The following is an 18,132-nucleotide window of genomic DNA, read 5'->3' as shown; positions in this document are numbered from 1 at the left end:
TCTAGGCCCCCAAGCTTTCCTTGACCCCCCCAGTGTGTTTCTTTTTAACAGGGTGACAGGGGCTATGAGGGTACCAAGGGTGGACGTGGACCACCAGGTCTTGGGTACAAAGGTGATAAGGTATGGTTCAACCTAGTGAAAACCTGAGAGAAGCTGCTGTAAAGATTGATCCTCTCTGATCTCTGACACCCTCTGACCCCACCAGGGACTCCCAGGGGCCCCAGGGCTGCCAGGCTTTGTGGGCTTTCCAGGGGCAGGCATCCAGGGAGAGAAGGCAAGGCCAATGGGAAATGTCAGGAATTAGCTTCCAATATTCTTCCTTGACCTGCGTAGCTGCATGTTGACTGTGATGTTTCTCTCTGGCTCTAGGGGGACCAAGGGCCAGTGGGGCCATCTGGTCCCAGAGGGACTCCAGGACTGGGGATAGTTGGACCCAAGGTAAGCAGTCTTAGCACGAGTTATCACGGGGCTTATATATTATTTATAGGAATGAGTGATACACTGAACATATACTATAATATGTCATTTAACTCTGTGACAGCTCCTGGCACCTGGCTTCCAGGAGCTAATTGTTAATTGCATGCACCCCTGCTGGCTGATCTCGTCAGCTATATAAGCTGGAGTTATCAGCCACATGGGCTTTGCTTTGCTTTGGATTTGATTTGCTTAGTTAGTTTTGCGTTACACATACACTACATTCTTCACCCACACAGACACCGCACCCATTACTGATTACTGATATTCATGCACCATTTAGTAGGTTACTTTATACTTTGTTTAAATAAAGTATTATTTGGTTAAACTAATTATCTTGTGTGGTTTCCTCCTTGTCCTTCCCTGGAGCCGGGGTGTGACATGGGGGCTCGTCAATAAGTGGTTGGATTAAGTAGTTGAACAGTTTGGAGGAATATCACATAGGACAGGTTAGTAGTTGGTTTGGGAGCAGGTTCTTTTCATAGTGGGTAGTTGGCTGAGGCTAGGCTAACAGAGTTGATTGTCTGGTGAGCACATGTCTGGATTTGAACTTTCCCTGTTAGGCTTCAGTTGCGTTGCCCCTTTGGGTTGCGTGAATTTTTTTTCTTTTGTTGTTTTTCCCTTTTGGTAGTGCTGTGGGGCGTGGTTAGTGTCAATTGTTCAATGTCAATTGTCTCGGGGGCACATCCGAAGGATCTTGGGGGTTGTCTGCTTGCAGGTCGCCTTTCAAACCGGCTGGTTTACAGTGCATAAATACCCACCGCAAGCTGCATGAACACTAGGGTCAAGATTATTCAGGTTTGGATAGGCAGTTAGGGGGGAAGTTCTAATTCTATTTGCATCCCAGTGATCAAAGCTGTTTTGGCATGGCTTCTTCAGTAGAAGCGTTTATTCAGTCTCCTTCTGAAACCTTGCTGGACAGCTGTACAAAGGACCAACTGTTGAAAATTGCTGATCATTTCAAAGTTGAAATTGCAGCTACACGTCTGAAGGACACAATCAAACGTATCCTGAAGGCGACTTTGATGGAAGAAGGGGTTTTGGCTTCTGATGAAGGTAAGGGTTTACCAAGTACGGTGGTTTCACCAGGGGGGAGTCTCACCTTTGATCAACAAAAGGAACTGATGTTAATACAAATGGAACATGACAAAATAAAGATAGATAAAGAGTTGGCGCTTGAAGCAATGAAACAAAAAACAGAGCAGGCAAAACTGGACATTGAACAATACAAACTAGATCTGGTTAGAGAAGGTAAGATGGCAGGAACTGATATAACTAGGTCTGCTGGTTCATCTAGAGTGGATTGTACTAAGAATCTCAGATTGCTGCCTAAATTTGATGAGGAAGATCCAGATACGTTTTTTTCCTTGTTTGAGCGTCTCGCTGATTCACAGGAGTGGCCTGATAGTGAACGTACGTTGTTACTTCAATGCGTGTTTAGAGGTAAAGCCCAAAAGGCATATGCAGCTTTAACAGCAGAACAGTGCAAAGAGTATAAAATGGTTAAAGAAGCCGTTTTGAAAGCTTATGAATGAGTTCCTGAAGCCTACAGGCAGCTCTTCAGAAATTGGAAAAAAGGGGAAAAGCAAACGCATGTGGATTTTGAAAGGGAGCTGGATATACATTTTGATCGGTGGTGTTCTGCGTCCAGTGTTGGGTCATTTGAAGAGCTGCGTAACCTTGTTGTGCTGGAACAATTTAAGCAGTCGTTGCCTAACCACATATTTACTTATATCAATGAGAGAAAAGTTAAAACTCCAAAAGAAGCCGCTGTACTTGCGGACGAATATGGTTTAACACACAAACGTGTCTTTGGGGAGCAAGGTCCACAACGGTTTGGATTCAAAGACAGCGGGGAGAAAGGTGAATCGGATTTTAGTTGGGGTTCTTCAAAGGGAGAGCTAGGCAGAGCTGGGAACAATGATACTAATTCCACTTGTAATTATTGTCAGCGACAAGGGCACTGGAAAAAGGAGTGCCCCTTGCTAGAATCAAAAAAGGGTTTTAGTACAGGGCCTGTCCAATCTGTGGGGTTAGCTGTTCTGCTTAGTAGCTCAGAGCTAAGTACTGACAAAATTGTCCCTCCTTTTCAGATGCGACCCAGTGTGTTGAGTGCAGCTGACATTGCTTTAAGGTATGCTCCATTTATATCAGAGGGTTTTGTATCCTTAACTGACAATAGTAAGAAGGTGCCTGTCAAAGTTTTTAGAGATTCTGGGGCTCTACAAAGCTTCATTAGGGAGTCAGCCTTACGTTTTTCACCAGCCTCTGACACAGGAAGGTGTGTTCGAATCAGAGGAATGGATTTAAACACCATTGTTGTGCCTGTCCATACAGTGCATTTGTCTTGTGGCATGATACAGGGGGATGTAGAGGTGGGTGTGCGTCCAGATTTGTCAATGAAAGGGGTTGACATTATTCTGGGCAATGATTTGGCAGGAGCATGTATGTGGCCTGATGCTAAAGCGAGGTCTAAGGTCCCTGAGCAGTCGGTGGGTGCAGTGTCCCGTTCTCTCAGTGTGCTGCCAAGAGTTGACGTACAGATATCTGATCTTGGGTCTGTTTCTCATGCAGAATTCATGAGGGACCAGAAAGAGGATCTCTCGTTAAGAGAGCTGTTTGAGCAGGCCGGGCACTCTATTAATGGGGGAAACAACTCGAGAGGTTATTTTCTCCATCAGGGCCTGCTGATGAGGAGGTGGGTCCTTCATGGGAGAAATTTGGCTGGGGGATCAGTGGGGAAGATTGTGCTTCCTGTGAAATATAGACAGCCGGTAATCACAGTGGCGCATGTAGCTGGTCAAGGGGGATTGAGGGGAACATATGGGCGGGTCCTTCAGGACTTTTTCTGGCCTGGTATGAAACGGGATATTCAACATATCAGAGGCCAGAATAATGTAGCTGCTGATGCTCTTTCCCGGGCGCCATCGCCTTAGCTATATCCTCCCGCTTAATATTCGTCCCCGTGCTGTAGGGTCTTAGTTGTTGGGTCTCGGGGATGCCAGAAAATAAAATGTTAGGGAAAAGAGAGATATCTGGTCAACGTGTTAGTAGTTGGTCATGTTTGTATGTTCCCCGTAACTAAATGTGTTTGTTTTGCAGGTTAAGTGTTGAACCCTGTTTCTATGGAGGGGGGTGTGACAGCTCCTGGCACCTGGCTTCCAGGAGCTAATTGTTAATTGCATGCACCCCTGCTGGCTGATCTCGTCAGCTATATAAGCTGGAGTTATCAGCCACATGGGCTCCCTGGCCTGCTGGTTGGTTTGGTTTGCTTAGCTTTGCTTTGCTTTGGATTTGATTTCCTTAGTTAGTTTTGCTTTACACATACACTACATTCTTCATCCACACAGACACCGCACCCATTACTGATTACTGATATTCATGCACCATTTAGTAGGTTACTTTATACTTTGTTTAAATAAAGTATTATTTGGTTAAACTAATTATCTTGTGTGGTTTCCTCCTTGTCCTTCCCTGGAGCCGGGGTGTGACAACTCTATCTGACCATCATGAGAAATACAGAGATATTATGCATTACTCTAAAAGTCACCTATTAAGCAATATGCACTTATTCATGTTTTCTTTTCAACATTAAGTTGGGTCTCTGGTGTGACTAGAGACTCCCTAAGTATGAGAAATAAAAACCCCTCTCTCCTTTTCTCCAACTCCATCTTTCTGAAAATGGTGTGTTGTGCCCCCAATGGAGCCTTCAAGGCAGCGCTGGTTAAAGAGGACCTATTATACTACTTTTCTGGTCTTAATTTCTTGTTTTACACTGCTATAGAGCAACCTGACACGAATCACATCACAAAAAACTATGTAGATTTTCGGGAAGCTCTTTCTCTTATTTTGGCGATCCAGCATGCCTTGTAAACACTTTGCTTTTGACATTTCCGCCCCCTCCCCTCCCTTCCTGAAAACCCAACTTCGTTGTGATTGGTTACCTTCCTTCTGGAACACTTTCAGTGGCGGGAGGTGCGAGCATGGACCTATAAGGGCGCGAGGCAGACGCGAGTAGGAAAGTGGCAGCATTACCATACATGGAAACATCCGCGTGGTGACGACACCAAGTTACATGCGACGTCACGATGTTACAAAGCGTCAAGCCGCTTTGAACACGTGACTTCTCGACTGGCTAGAATAGTGTCTAGTGCTCTGCACAGACACCCCAGACGGTAAGCAGGGAATACGTCGAAATGCATGTACGTCATTATTTGATAATCTAGTATGGTTAAACATGACTATAAATCATCATAACAACGTTTATAGGTCATAAAAGTCAAAATGTATCATATGTCCGCTTTAAGGTTAGGGTTAGGGTTAGGGTTAAGGTTAGGGGCAGCGCTGTCTTGAAGGGGGCAAAAAACACCATGGTGCTCTGAAAACCTGTGTTCCAAAACCCCGGGCAGATTTCTCTCCTTATGACATCATAAGGGGAGAAGCCACGCCCTCCCCCCCACCCCCCACACACACACACACACACACTAGCAGCAGTTTTTTGAATCCATGAGATTAACCAACAAAAAAAACAGCGTGGACAAGTTTCTCTTGTGGTTTGTGTTGCACGTCAGGGGGAGCAGGGTTTCCCCGGGGAGCCTGGACATCATGGAGAGAGGGGGGTTGGACAGCCAGGACCAAAGGTAAGACAGCAGAACGTCTGTGGAATAATAATAACGTTTTTTAAACAGATTGAAGGGTGGGTCTCAGGAGGGAATGTGTTGTATTCCAGGGGGATGGAGGGCCTAACGGGGCTGCTGGGATACCTGGTATACCGGGGGAGGACGGAGCTGTCGGGCCCAAGGTGAGTCACAACCCTGGAGGTCAAAGGTCAAGGCTTTGTCAAATAAAAACACATAACAAAGCCTTCTCCCTCTGGCTACAGCTGCTCATCTCACTGTTTGGGTTCAACTTTTATATTAAAATAACACATAAATATATATATATATTTGTTCAATACTAATCTCAACATAAATCTCCTTATAGGTTAGTACAGAAGGATTTGTCTGATTTATGATGCATTTCATTCCTAAAAACATGCATTGAAAAAAGTCTGTATCCAAAGTCTGTTCTGTTAAAACTTTGGATACACTACACGACTTTTCACGCGATTTGACAGTCACAGACAATCTTCCAATGTTGGACTGAAATCACAGGAGTCGTGCTGGAGTTGTGGCGCGCGCACGTAGTCTCAGTCGTTTGGTGTATGGTGGTCTTCTGACCCGATTTCAGCCAGTCTTCTTCTCGTCTTGACGTTCCGACATTATCAAACATGTTTGATATTATCGTTAGTCTTAAGGGGTTGGCTCAAGCGAAATTACGTAAACGCTGTCACACTCTCGCATGCACCAAGCACGATGCAGGAGGAGCGGCATTAGTCGCGACCTGTGTCCGTCTGTGCAGGCACTTATTTCGGCTGGAAAACCAGGCAGACAGCCGCGCAACCTTAACACTTTCCTGTGAAATACAGGGTTAGGAGTTAAAGTTATTGGGGGACGAGATCAGCAAATAAAGATGATCAAATAACTAAAGGAAGTCCCCTGCTCGGAATATTTAGTTAACTTTTTTTTAAATTAAATAATCACTATCGCGTTTGCGGAAATAATATTAATCTCAAAAGGAATCTAGTTGTAGTCTTGCAATATGAGACCCCCTTTCTATTCAAAATCTCACTCTGTGACTGAAAACTAATGACTAGTTGTCTTCAGGTGTGAGTTGATTGTCTTTAGATGTGAGAGGGTTTCAGTCTTCAGTCTTTTCAACGTCTTTTAAAAGTCCTCTAGTGTAATCCACCGGTAAAGTTTTGTGATGATAGATATCATTTAAGAATTTGACCATATTCACCTGCAGTGACTCGCTTTAACAGTTAAAGCTGTTATCCGCTCCATTTGAGTTACGTTGTTGTTTCTAGTGGCCATAAATGTAGTTGCAGGCACTTCTGGACCAGAGTTTATTTCAAAACCAAAACATTATTGACTGTATGGAGTCAGTAGATTGGCAGTTCTTACCTGCAGAATGCTTTCTCTGTGTGTTCTGATCCAACATTGTGGTTGCGTTCCGAATCGCATACTCTTTCTTTTTTCTATTCTACATACTACATCCGACGATAAAAATAATCTAGTTAGGATGCAGTAGGCATACTATTGGGACATACTTTTATCTCTTATTTCATCATAACATTGCACCTTGATCTTGCCTCTTTTTATATCCGTCGCATCCCTGTTTGTTTTCATATGGAGGCTTCGTCGATGTTACGTCACTTCACGTGCGCACTGGATTGTGGGTCAGAATCGCCCAAATAGGATGCACTTTTCAACACTAACAATCTTGGCCGCATGAAGTAGGACATCCGGGTACTTCTAACCATCCTAAATCTGGCCACAAGTTGTCGTCAATTTTGAAAATGTGGGACCTAGGACCATGTCTTATACGAACCATAGACTGTATATAAAACATATAAAACTAAATTCAAAAACAGTTGTAGATGTCCCTACTCTGATAGTATTACTGGGCAAAACAGCAACAGGCGCTTTCATCAGTGGGTCAAATGATCAATCACCATTGTTTTAAACTCACTCTTTGATAGATAGGAACTTAACAGACAGTTAACTAGATAACAATCTTACAGAGTATAACTTTAAACTGCTAATCGTGCATTGTTTTTTCCTGAAGCCAAACGTCTAGATTCGGAACACTCACAAGCATTGGTAAAGTATCTGGTGATTGACTGGAACATGTTGGTTGATTCCAGTGCTCTGAGGCAGTGTGGTGTGTGTCATCTATGTGCATGAGTGTGATGTGATGTGTCCTTTTATAACATGTCCATGGCTGTGTCCTCTATAGGGAGAGATGGGCCTTCCAGGTCTGAGAGGCCAAGAGGGAGCGCCTGGGAAAGGCGTCTCTGGAGAAAAGGTAATCCCAAATACCCTGTCAAATCCAGACTCGCCGCTGGTAAATTTAAAATTTCCTCCGACATCGTTCTAGATGTGGGCGTGGATTTGGAAAGCATTGCTTTGTTTAATAGCACTTCAGCATGGTGATGATAATACATTTCCCACAGAACGTAGGCAAACAGCTACATACAAAATGGTGGTTAAGTTAAGTTACTTTATTAGTCAATGGATGGTTACATTGAAATTAGTCTTCTCGCATCTCCCCTCTCAAGTTACCACACTTCGGAGGGGGTCAGAGCGCAGGGTCAGCCGTAGCACAGCGCCCCTGGAGCAGTTTAAGGGTTAAGTGTCTTGCTCAAGAACACAATGGTAGAGATGGAGGGCACCGTAGACGTAATACCAGCCTCTGCTAGTTTTAAAACTAACACCCTCCTGTCTGGTGCCGGGGATCGAACCAGCGACCTCATGGTTACTGGTCGGCCACCTGTCCTCTTGGCCATCCTACCACCCCAATTTCGATGTAACCATCCATTGACTAATAAAGTAACTTAACTTAACTTAACTTAACTTATCTCTGTGTGTTCTTCCACAGGGAGACAGAGGGGACCGTGGGTCAAGGGGGCTGTCAGGGTCTCCAGGCCCAGCTGGACCTATGGGAGCTAAGGTATATGTTCAACACTATAGTCCCCTCATTTCTACATCATTTTAAATCTTCAATTGTGGCATTTTATTCCAATCTTCAATTGCATTTTTTCATCTCTTCAAAATGTTGCAATACATACCGTATCGTGGACGTATTACATTATTACATTACATGTCATTTTAGCAGATGCTTTTATCCAAAGCGACTTTAAACTGGAGCACACATTCATACACTGATAGCAGCAGCTACCACGCAGGGTGCAAGCTAACTATCGGGAGCAATTTAGGGTTCAGTGTCTCTTTGCCCAGGGACACTTGGACATGTGGCGGGGAGACGGGGTATTGAACCACTGACCCTGCAGTTGAGGGTCGACCACCCTAACCCCTTTTTACTTATTACGTTTTTCATATCGTTAAATCCCCATTAAGTACAGGTTTCCCCATTCCCAGAAGCGTAATGTTCTCATGTCTGCTCGCTGTAGATAGGTTATCCAGTCTGTCAGAGTTTCATAGAGGTGTCAGGTCAGGTCATGGTCAGAGGAACACCTGTAGTGCAAAATGGAATTTCTAATGGTTTCTAAACCTTGGCTGACGTGGTCTACAAGTTCACTTCCTCTTTTTGTGACAAAATAGACGTCATTCTTTATCAGGTACTTGCTTTTAAACTAACACCTTTAAATACAGTTTATCTTATTGCTTAAGAAGCTGAACTGATAGAATGATGGTTTTATTTGAGCTCATGAGGCAAAGGGTTTTTGTTCTAGGATTTAGAAAACGCAAGACAAATGTTTGCTCATGGGTCTTGGCACAAGTGTGTGGATTGTTTGATATTTGACGACTGGCTCTTTGTTCAGGGAGAGCCTGGCACTGCAGGAATGATGGGTCTACCCGGACATGCAGGGCGCGGCTTACCAGGACCAAAGGTGATTAATAAAACACACACACGCACGCACGCACGCACGCACACACACACACACACACACACACACACACACACACACACACACACACACACACACACACACACACACACACACACACACACACATTATTACAAACAGACACCCTGACTGAAGAGATTCATGTTGATGAATAACATTTACCCATTGTGGGGGTCCATGTATGGTCCATGTATTTTGGTCATTCGATGTTCGATGGCAATTGTATTTTATTCTATAGGGTTTAATGTGTTTCACTTCTTTAATACAATAACAGGGAGACCCCGGGCCGGTGGGACCACATGGACCTGTTGGAGAAGCTGGAGTAGGAATCATTGGGCCAAAGGTAAAATCAACACAGAATAAGACCATTGTGTCATTGTGCACCTTAGAGTTACAGTCTGCAATTGGAATATATAAAACAAAGCTTTTTCCTTATTGCAAATGACTATTCCTTTTACTTTAGTAATATAATGTGTGGATTATTGAGGTCACACAACTTGTACAGTATGTTCGTAATATATCCACCCACAGCAGCTCACCATAGTGTTTTAGCCACTGTGTAGATAAAACAGCCTTTTCTTTCTGCTTATTAATAGTCATTTGACTCTTGTATATGTTCCTCTGACAGGGTAACACAGGTAATCCTGGACCTGTTGGGCCTCCAGGAGTAAAGGGAGATGGCTTCCCGGGGCCACAGGTGAGAGGAGCCAGTCATTCAAATGAGAAATGTTGCAATTGGTCAATCTTCATATTGAATGCAAAGGCAAAACAGGCTTTTAAATGACCATGTCTTTCTCCATGGTTAGGGGCTGCCTGGCTTACCAGGGCTGCAGGGGGACATGGGACCTGAAGGGAAAGGGGTGCCTGGACCTAAGGTGAGTCACCAGTGGAACTGCTCAACACCAACAAAGCAAAAACCATATGACTCCACTTCATACATGTGGCTATGGGTGGGCATGGGAACCAACTGAGATTGAGATTTGAGGTTGAGATAAACCTTTATTGCTCCAAGGGGAATTTGTCTTGCATTTGGGAACATTTTAAAAACATATAAGCACAAACAGCACTTATCATTACAAATACATACAGGCTCAGACAATGATGGACTGGAAGGGAGTCTATTGAGTTAAGGGTTGTTGTCAACACTGATGTACATATAGGCTAGGTTGCGTTCAAACCAGTCTCGTTTAGTACAGTTGAATCAAACCCTGGAGTGTTTAACCCCTTGTTGCAGTTTGTCTGGGTTGATTTGAACACAGTCCCAGCCTCTGGTCCACTTTAAAGGGCTGGCCTCTGGAGAGGTTCATCTCTGGTGTGAACCCTAACCGCACCAATCACAGGAAGCCTATTAAGTACGCAATATGTTTTTTACCATGTATAGTCTGTTTGAGTTTTGCCTTTGTGAACGAGAACCGAACCAGCTTAAGCACAAAACAATGTATCCAACTCACATCTGGTGTGTACCAAGGAAGCGGACTATAAGGAGTGAACAAGACCTAAGAGACAGAACGAACATGAGAGAGATATCATTGAAATTATATAATATATCATTGGGCTTATAAGAAGTAGGGCAGAACGGGGGAATCTGAGGCATCGGGTAATGTGAGCCACCCCCTGTATCTGGGCAACGGAAAACATTTGTGGTCATGTGAGATATATGTTTTCAAGCCCCTCTCATTTCCCCATGGCCCTGAAAGAGAGGACCTCATGGTGCTGTGGTAAGCATGTTTTTTTCACCAAAATAGGTATTTTGCATGTAAAAGTAAATTTTCTTGCTGTCAACTTAATCAACTGTTGTGCCAAAGCAAATGTATTCACGTAGAAAAACTTCTATCATACGTGTTGATGAACTACCAACATATAAAAACCATGTGATGATATTAGCTAAAGATTAGCCTGAAATACTAAGAGAGGTAGTTTTTTCTCAAATTGTGGTGGTGGGAGAAAGTGAGCCAAATACTGTGGGGGAAAGTGAGACACTGTCTCACTTTCCCCCACCATGAGGCACAAGTTAAGTTAAGTCTTAAACATATTTTAATGTAATATTACATAACATATGTTTTATTTTAATGTCATACACATTGTAGAAACGCCATCATGCCAAGGAAATACACCAGGAAGACGACATGGGGCAACCACACGGAAAGAGCACTTTCTCATCTTTCCCTGTAACCTTCAGGGCTGGAATGTAGAGTAGGCCTAGTTGTAGAGTATGACAGGTTGATGTTATAATCCAGTTGGGTCTTCTCCTGTGTTCTGAGTCCCAGGCTGTTCTCGCTGGTTCTGATTTTCCTATGCTTTGACCCACAGACACAAGCTGGCTCTAATGGTCCTGTGTTCTGACCCCCAGACTGTGTTCTAATCTAACTGGTTCTATCTTTCATTTGAATCTTATTAAAACCTTTTGAATTATAATATGTTGTATTTGATTTTGTTCAGAGTTAAATTCAAGTGTTTAGAAAATTTGCTTTGCTTAATTGACCAAACCCCATCATTACATGAGAACTAATGTCGGACATTTTACAAGTCCGACATTAGTTCTGAAATGTGAGGCTAGCTTTCAGGATTCTAACTGTTACAATATGTGTTGTTATGGTAGTTTCAGAGTGGAAAAAGTAAGTGGATCAGTTTACCCCCAGCTGGTTCACTTTAGCCCCTTGATTTTTCTGGTCTGTCTCAGTTTACCCCACAGCTGGGGTAAAGTGAGCCACATGACAACTTTTTTTTAAACAATCATATTTTCACTGCCCTTTGTCTTGAACAAATTCTGCTAATGCCCATTTCTAGGAAACATCCTGAATTAATGGGAAATGTATAAATTTGAGTGATAAATCATTTCAGCTCGCTTAGAGGGTCACTTAGATCCGCCTCCTCCATCAACCTACACGTCCCCCCAGCTCGTCTGTCCACCATGGGGGCTCGAGCTTTCAGCCGCTCCGCCCCACGCCTCTGGAACAGCCTTCCCCCGGACATTAGAAATATGGACTCACATCTCACCTTCAAATCCCACCTTAAAACACATTTATTTAGGCAGGCATACTCACCCATGGACTGAAAATCTGCTGCAAGCTTTGTGCTTTTTAAACTTGTTTTAATTGTGTTTTTACCTTGTTTTATGCTTGTTAGGCGACCTTGAGTGCCCTGAAAGGCGCCATATAAAATAAATGCATTATTATTATTATTATTAAATGTAAAAAGTGGCTCAGATTATCCCGTTCTCCCCTATATTTATTTTCTTTTTTTGTCCACTTGCCAGGGTGACAGAGGCTTAGCAGGGGTGCTAGGGCCATCAGGTCCCCCTGGGATTGGACTATATGGACCAAAGGTCAGTGTGTGTTTATGCATATAAAGTATTTAAAGAACCATTTACAGGTTGTGCAATCCAAAAAGTGTCTTCTATGGCATTACCTTGAAGATCCATTTACGGTTCCATTTAACACCTTTTTTCCCCTGAGTGTGTATGTATGAAGGGAGTTAAATAATTTATATTGTTCTTAAAATATGCATTTCTTTATAATGATAAGCTTATGACAGAACTATTATTGTAATGTTTTCTACCACCAGGGCTCTTCAGGACAGCCTGGTCCATCAGGCCTGCCAGGGAATCCAGGAGAGGGCATCCAGGGACCAAAGGTAGGAAAGAGAATAGACCAGTCTGCTAGGATGTCTGACCATGCCCATGTTTTTACACAAGATGGTTTTGAATATAGTTTTTTAAGATTAAGGATTTGGCTTGTGATGAAATCAATCAAGCCTTGGTGTAGTTTGACTCCATAGAAAGGTCTTTATGCTGATGATACCCCCCTCGTCATGCTAACCAATCTCTGTTCTCAGGGGGAGCCTGGTTTTCAGGGGCCACTGGGCCCTCGGGGGCCACCAGGAGAAGGCCTTCCAGGGGATCAGGTACAAACAATCCAGCTACTGCATGTCTCAACGGCTGCATGACTTCTATGACATATTGTGTCTGACTGCCAGTGCTCCAAATGTGTTGTAATAACATTTGTTTTCAAACACAAACATGTGCATGCATGCACACACACACACACACACACACACACACACACACACACACACACACACACACACACACACACAGGGCGATAGAGGCCTTCCTGGAGACCGGGGAAAGAAAGGAGACACTGGAAACCATGGACAACATGGATCTACTGGAGCCATGGTAACGTTGCATGTCTCATCTGGGAAATACTTACTTTATGGTTTATGTGACAACCTCCTTAACTGTTATCCACAAGCTCAGTGATTATGAGAGTATTCTGTAAATTATTTATTTTTGCAGCTATTTTTTGTATTGGGACACAGTTACGTTTTCAACTTTTAGGCACACATGTCCTCCCCATATAACGTAAGATGGAACTTATAAAGAAAGGTTCAGATAGCGTGTTTTGTGTCCTTGTAGGTAAAAAAAAACTTGGATTAATTAGACACAGGCCAATTAGCTATTTGTAGGCCAATACGTTCATCAATTCAACACAAGTGATTACCAACATGGTCTGGCACCCTAAAGAAAAAAGCAATGCTTGCCTCTTAAACTGACAAACAGGAGACAGAATGTTAGACATTGTATCCACCAGTTTCTATCTTATCAAAAAGTCATTGTTATACTGGTAAATACAGTTGAGTGGTTTAACACTTAAAGCTTAAAACGCTTGGCTACATGTGCTGCAATGTCTGAAATGCAAATAATCTGATCCCTAAATCTACAGACTTTAGAGGCCTGCAAGCTTACATACTGTATGTCAGCAGTAATACATCAGAGAGCATCAGATAAACTGCAGATTTCGTCTCCATTCCACCAAATGTTGCATTTCGTACACAGTTCACTACACACACTAACTAAAACACTTGTAAACACACTACCACTTCTGTCCAAGCGTTACAATCAACAAAGACTGAAATCTCCATGTAGCCACTAAAACTTCCAGCACAATTCTTTGGAGCGATTCAGAGACACTCGATGACAAACTATTTGCTCTGCTAGCTCACATAATACTAACCATGAATCATCAATTTGTCCTGGGGCCTATTGCATAAAAGTGGAATAAAGACATCCAGGATGATTGATAAAGCCAGCCTTGACAAAGTCTAGCCTGGGCACTTTGGATTAGTCAGTTGCATAAACGCCAATCCAGGATGTAAAGGGGCTGCTTTGTCAAGCCAGGTGTAAGTAATTCTGTTAAGTGCCAGCCCACAGCTTTCAGAAGTAGACCCAAAGATCGAACACAGATTTACTGATGGAAAAATGGAAAAGACGGCCCATTTTCCCACAATGCCTTGCTAGTTTAAACCGTAAATCAGGGGGCAGTTAATTTCATACAGGAGATGTATTCTCTGCCAACTGTTCTTGATGTCCCTGCATTGTTTTATGATAAAATAGTTGACAGTGAGCAGTCTGCAGGTGCATCTAAAAAAATGTATATCATGGAAAGTCCATTCAAAAAGTGAAACTTTCATAGATTCATTTCAAGAAGTGAAATATGTCAGGCCTTTTTTTGGATGATTGATTGATCATGGAATAAAAAGTATACAGTATCTCAAAATATTAGAATGTTACATACAACCAATCAGAAAAAGGATTTATAATACAGAAATGTCGACCTTCTGAAAAGTATGTTTATTCTAGATTAATTTCACTTCATGTGTAATGAATTTCTAGAATATATTTAAGTTTCACTTTTTGAATTAAATTGCAGAAAAAAGGAATTTTTCATTGATATTTAATTTTGTTTTAGATGCACTTCGATATAGTGATAAGTACAAAGTGAATTTATTTGACCCACACTTGCAACGTCATCTGCCATCGATAATCAATTGTATAAATATAGCCTGCAATATGAACAGACTATCACATAAATTATTATAATTTATATCATTGCATCTTAATGTAATTATAATTAAGTTAATTATAAATGGTTCAGGTTAAATAATAAAAAAGAAGAACTATTTAACTAAATGACAATGCAGTCTTTTATGTGGTACCTTAAAACAGGCTAATGAAAATAAAGCAATACACGGAAGATCATGGAATAACTGTTAAACACCTTGATTTCAGATCGGAGTGACAGCTGACTGAGCCAATCAGGCAACAGAATAAGTTTATCCTTTACGTTTAGCCTGGTCGGGACCAGGCTAAACGTAAAGGATAATTCTCCATGGTAACTTATGTCCCTCCGCTTTTATGCAACCAGATCATGGCTAACGCAAGCCAGGATAACCGAAATATCCTAGGTTAATCCCTTATCCTAGTTTTATGCAATAGGCCCCTGATTTCCAAAATGCAGATTTAAAGATATGTAAATCGAGTTTGTAGCAAATGTCTGCTGACATCAGTTGGTGCCAATTGGATCAGAGCATCCCTTACATACTGTAAGCTCACCATGTGATGGTCGTATACAGAGATTAGCCCAACAGTATAAATATTAAATATATGTAAATATTGTTTATCTTTATCTCATTCTACTCTATTTTATTTTATTGTTCCTATTGCGATGTGGGTCGGAGATAAACGCCATTTCAATTCTTATGTATGTCTTGCATATATCGGTAACACTTTACAATAATTAACTGTTAGTTACTGTTAAGTTAATGTTATAAATGGTTAGTTAATGCGTAGTTAATGCCTATTAAGCATTAAGTAAGTGTTGACGCTGGGGTGGAGGATTTGGGGAGAAAATGGCATGGGATAGAGATTCGAATCCAAATACCTCAACCGCTCCACTTGTTCTCTTTGGTCCCTCCCCTATGGTCCCTCCCTGGACCCTGACACGCTCTACACACCAACAACGTTGTGCCAAAGTGAATGGACAGCCCCAACAGCCAATAAGAACAGAGAATCGGAGCCCCGCTCTGATTGGTCAAAGTGTACAGCTCGTTAACTTTGACCAATCAGAAATCACATACCCCAGCTTTAATGCTTAGTTATTAACGGTTAGTTAATGCTTTGTTAACTAATGCTTACTTAAGAACGAAATAAGCTTAACAGTTAGCTAATGCTTAGTTTATGTTTATTAAGCATTTACTAAGCATTTATTAACAGTAAGGTAATGCTTAGAACATGCTTACTAAGCCTTAATGAAGCGTTATCTAACAGTTAATTAATCTACCCTTATTGTAAAGTGTTAGCCATGTATTATAATTAACTACAACGTTTGACTTGACTTGATGTCATCAATTGACGTCCGAGTTTGGTTTCACAGGGGAGACCTGGAGGAAAGGGGGAACCAGGGCTCACAGTGAGTAAAGTGACACTCTTCATAATATCAAACATTAACATCTCATACATAAGACTCCTTTTTAACTTCTCCTGTTTGTTCTGTCCACAGAGAGAAGAAGTCATTAGGATTATAAGGGAAATGTGTGGTAAAGTACACCTTTCATTTTTTACTTCATCAAATGATCTCCTTTTTTCCCTGTTTCACAGTAGTTTACTCATCATTCATAATGGGTTTTGTGTTGGTAAGATCTGAGCTAATGGTTCCAAAAATGTAAACTAACTCCACACAATATCTCATCTTATGGCATAATGCAGTCCTACTCTGTGTTTTAAAAAGTGTCATATGAATTAAGACAAAAAGCATTATCACCGGTAAATATGCCTCTTAAAAAAAAGAGTCAGTAATACAAAGTGTATTTCACTTGTCATAAATAAAACTGTTTTAAATGTCTTTAAATAAGATGCCATTTGTAATCCTTTAAAGATAGAAGAGATCTTGAAATCAGCTGGGAAAACAATCTTTGAAGTATATGTTTTGAAGTGTTATTGTATTGTATTGTCCATGTTATTCTCTACGTTTCAAGTTTAATTGAACTCATTTCAAGTGAAACATTACTTGCACTGTTAATCACCTTCCTTAAATAAGATAAGTATGTGATGGTTTGGCATTTAAGGATTAGACATAACGTTAGCTACTCATAATGAGCATAATGTTACTAGTAGGAAGAGCTTTTGTGTCATAGGGCCAGTTTCACAGACATGGATTAAGCCTAGTCCTGGACTAAATGGAATTTTGAATGGAGATTGTCCATTGAAAGTACAATTTAGTCCAGAACTAGGCTTAATCCATGTCTGCGAAACCGGCCCATAGTTGCCAACCTTGTCATCCTCATTTTCAATTGAATTGAATTGAATAGAATGTACAAGTCCCTATAACGCCCTAAGTGCAATGAGATATTTTGATTATAATACAATATACCAAGACCAATATACCTGGTAAGGTTCTAAATTTTTTCGCTAAGAAGTAGGTTGAACTGTTTTTTTAAGTGGAACAGTACTTTCAGGCCTGCTGCATTCTATGTTGTCCTCCTTGTTGTCAAGCTTTGTTTAAACAATTGTTCCTGTATTGGTAGTTTTAACATTATAATCATGTGTTGCCCATGCAGCCTGTGGTGTCAAGTGCAGAGAGAGCCCTCTGGAGCTGGTGTTTGTCATAGACAGTTCTGAGAGCGTGGGTCCAGAGAACTTTGAGTTGGTTAAGGACTTTGTGAACGCCATTATCGAGCGGCTGTCGGTGAGCCAGGAAGCCAGTCGAGTGGGCGTGGTGCTGTACAGCCACGTGGACAGGGTGGTGGTCAGTCTGCAGCAGCACTTCAGCCAGGACCAGGTGAAGGCCAAGGTCAAGAACATGCCCTACCTGGGAGAGGGCACCTTCACGGGCAGCGCCATCCACAGAGCCAGCCAGCTGTTCCAGGCCGCTCGGCCCGGCGTGAGGAAAGTAGCTGTGGTGTTAACGGACGGTCAGGCAGACCCCCGGGATGTCATGCAGTTTGAAGAGACGGCCACGGAGGCCCAGGCAGAGGGGATCGAGATGTTTGTGGTAGGAGTGGTGAACAAGAGTGACCCTCTGTACGGAGAGTTCCTGGCTGAGATGACGGTCATTGCCTCTGATCCTGATGAAGGCCATATCTACCTCATAGATGACTTCAGGAATCTTCCCAGTAAGGAAACCATGTTGTCTCACACCTAAGATAAACAACACCAACACTAAGTTGACCATGATATACTATTACTATGTATGTATGCTAGCAATGGCTTACTACAAGAGATAACCTTTTAGGGCGCACTCACATTAGGTCTGTACCATGCCCAAGCACTTTGGCGCCTTAAGTCTAGAATGTTTGAAACAGTGTGAGTGTTTCATACCGTACTCAAGCAGTACACTTCCTTGACC

The 18,132-nt window shown here is 42.2% G+C and overlaps 1 protein-coding gene across 1 annotated transcript in view; it reads left to right on the top strand.

Moving 5' to 3' along the window:
* Nucleotides 1-18,132, top strand: part of col28a1a (collagen, type XXVIII, alpha 1a) — a gene marked incomplete at both ends in the record, with an annotated part of 33,565 nt that overhangs the window by 13,512 nt on the left and 1,921 nt on the right. The window contains 18 exons of the mRNA XM_080045913.1: nucleotides 52-120; nucleotides 206-274; nucleotides 370-438; nucleotides 5,046-5,114; nucleotides 5,204-5,275; nucleotides 7,315-7,383; nucleotides 7,957-8,028; nucleotides 8,861-8,929; nucleotides 9,222-9,290; nucleotides 9,576-9,644; nucleotides 9,754-9,822; nucleotides 12,204-12,272; nucleotides 12,512-12,580; nucleotides 12,782-12,850; nucleotides 13,044-13,124; nucleotides 16,162-16,197; nucleotides 16,288-16,324; nucleotides 17,345-17,899. Coding sequence (XP_079902039.1) covers nucleotides 52-120; nucleotides 206-274; nucleotides 370-438; nucleotides 5,046-5,114; nucleotides 5,204-5,275; nucleotides 7,315-7,383; nucleotides 7,957-8,028; nucleotides 8,861-8,929; nucleotides 9,222-9,290; nucleotides 9,576-9,644; nucleotides 9,754-9,822; nucleotides 12,204-12,272; nucleotides 12,512-12,580; nucleotides 12,782-12,850; nucleotides 13,044-13,124; nucleotides 16,162-16,197; nucleotides 16,288-16,324; nucleotides 17,345-17,899 — 1,681 coding nt within the window. The remainder of the gene's footprint in view (nucleotides 1-51; nucleotides 121-205; nucleotides 275-369; nucleotides 439-5,045; nucleotides 5,115-5,203; nucleotides 5,276-7,314; nucleotides 7,384-7,956; nucleotides 8,029-8,860; nucleotides 8,930-9,221; nucleotides 9,291-9,575; nucleotides 9,645-9,753; nucleotides 9,823-12,203; nucleotides 12,273-12,511; nucleotides 12,581-12,781; nucleotides 12,851-13,043; nucleotides 13,125-16,161; nucleotides 16,198-16,287; nucleotides 16,325-17,344; nucleotides 17,900-18,132) is intronic.

The sequence above is a fragment of the Ammodytes marinus genome, assembly GCF_949987685.1.
Source record: "Ammodytes marinus genome assembly, chromosome: 17".
NCBI lineage: Eukaryota > Metazoa > Chordata > Actinopteri > Uranoscopiformes > Ammodytidae > Ammodytes > Ammodytes marinus.
The sequence above is the reverse complement of the archived record's forward strand: the minus strand, read 5'-3'. Positions and strand labels throughout refer to the sequence as shown.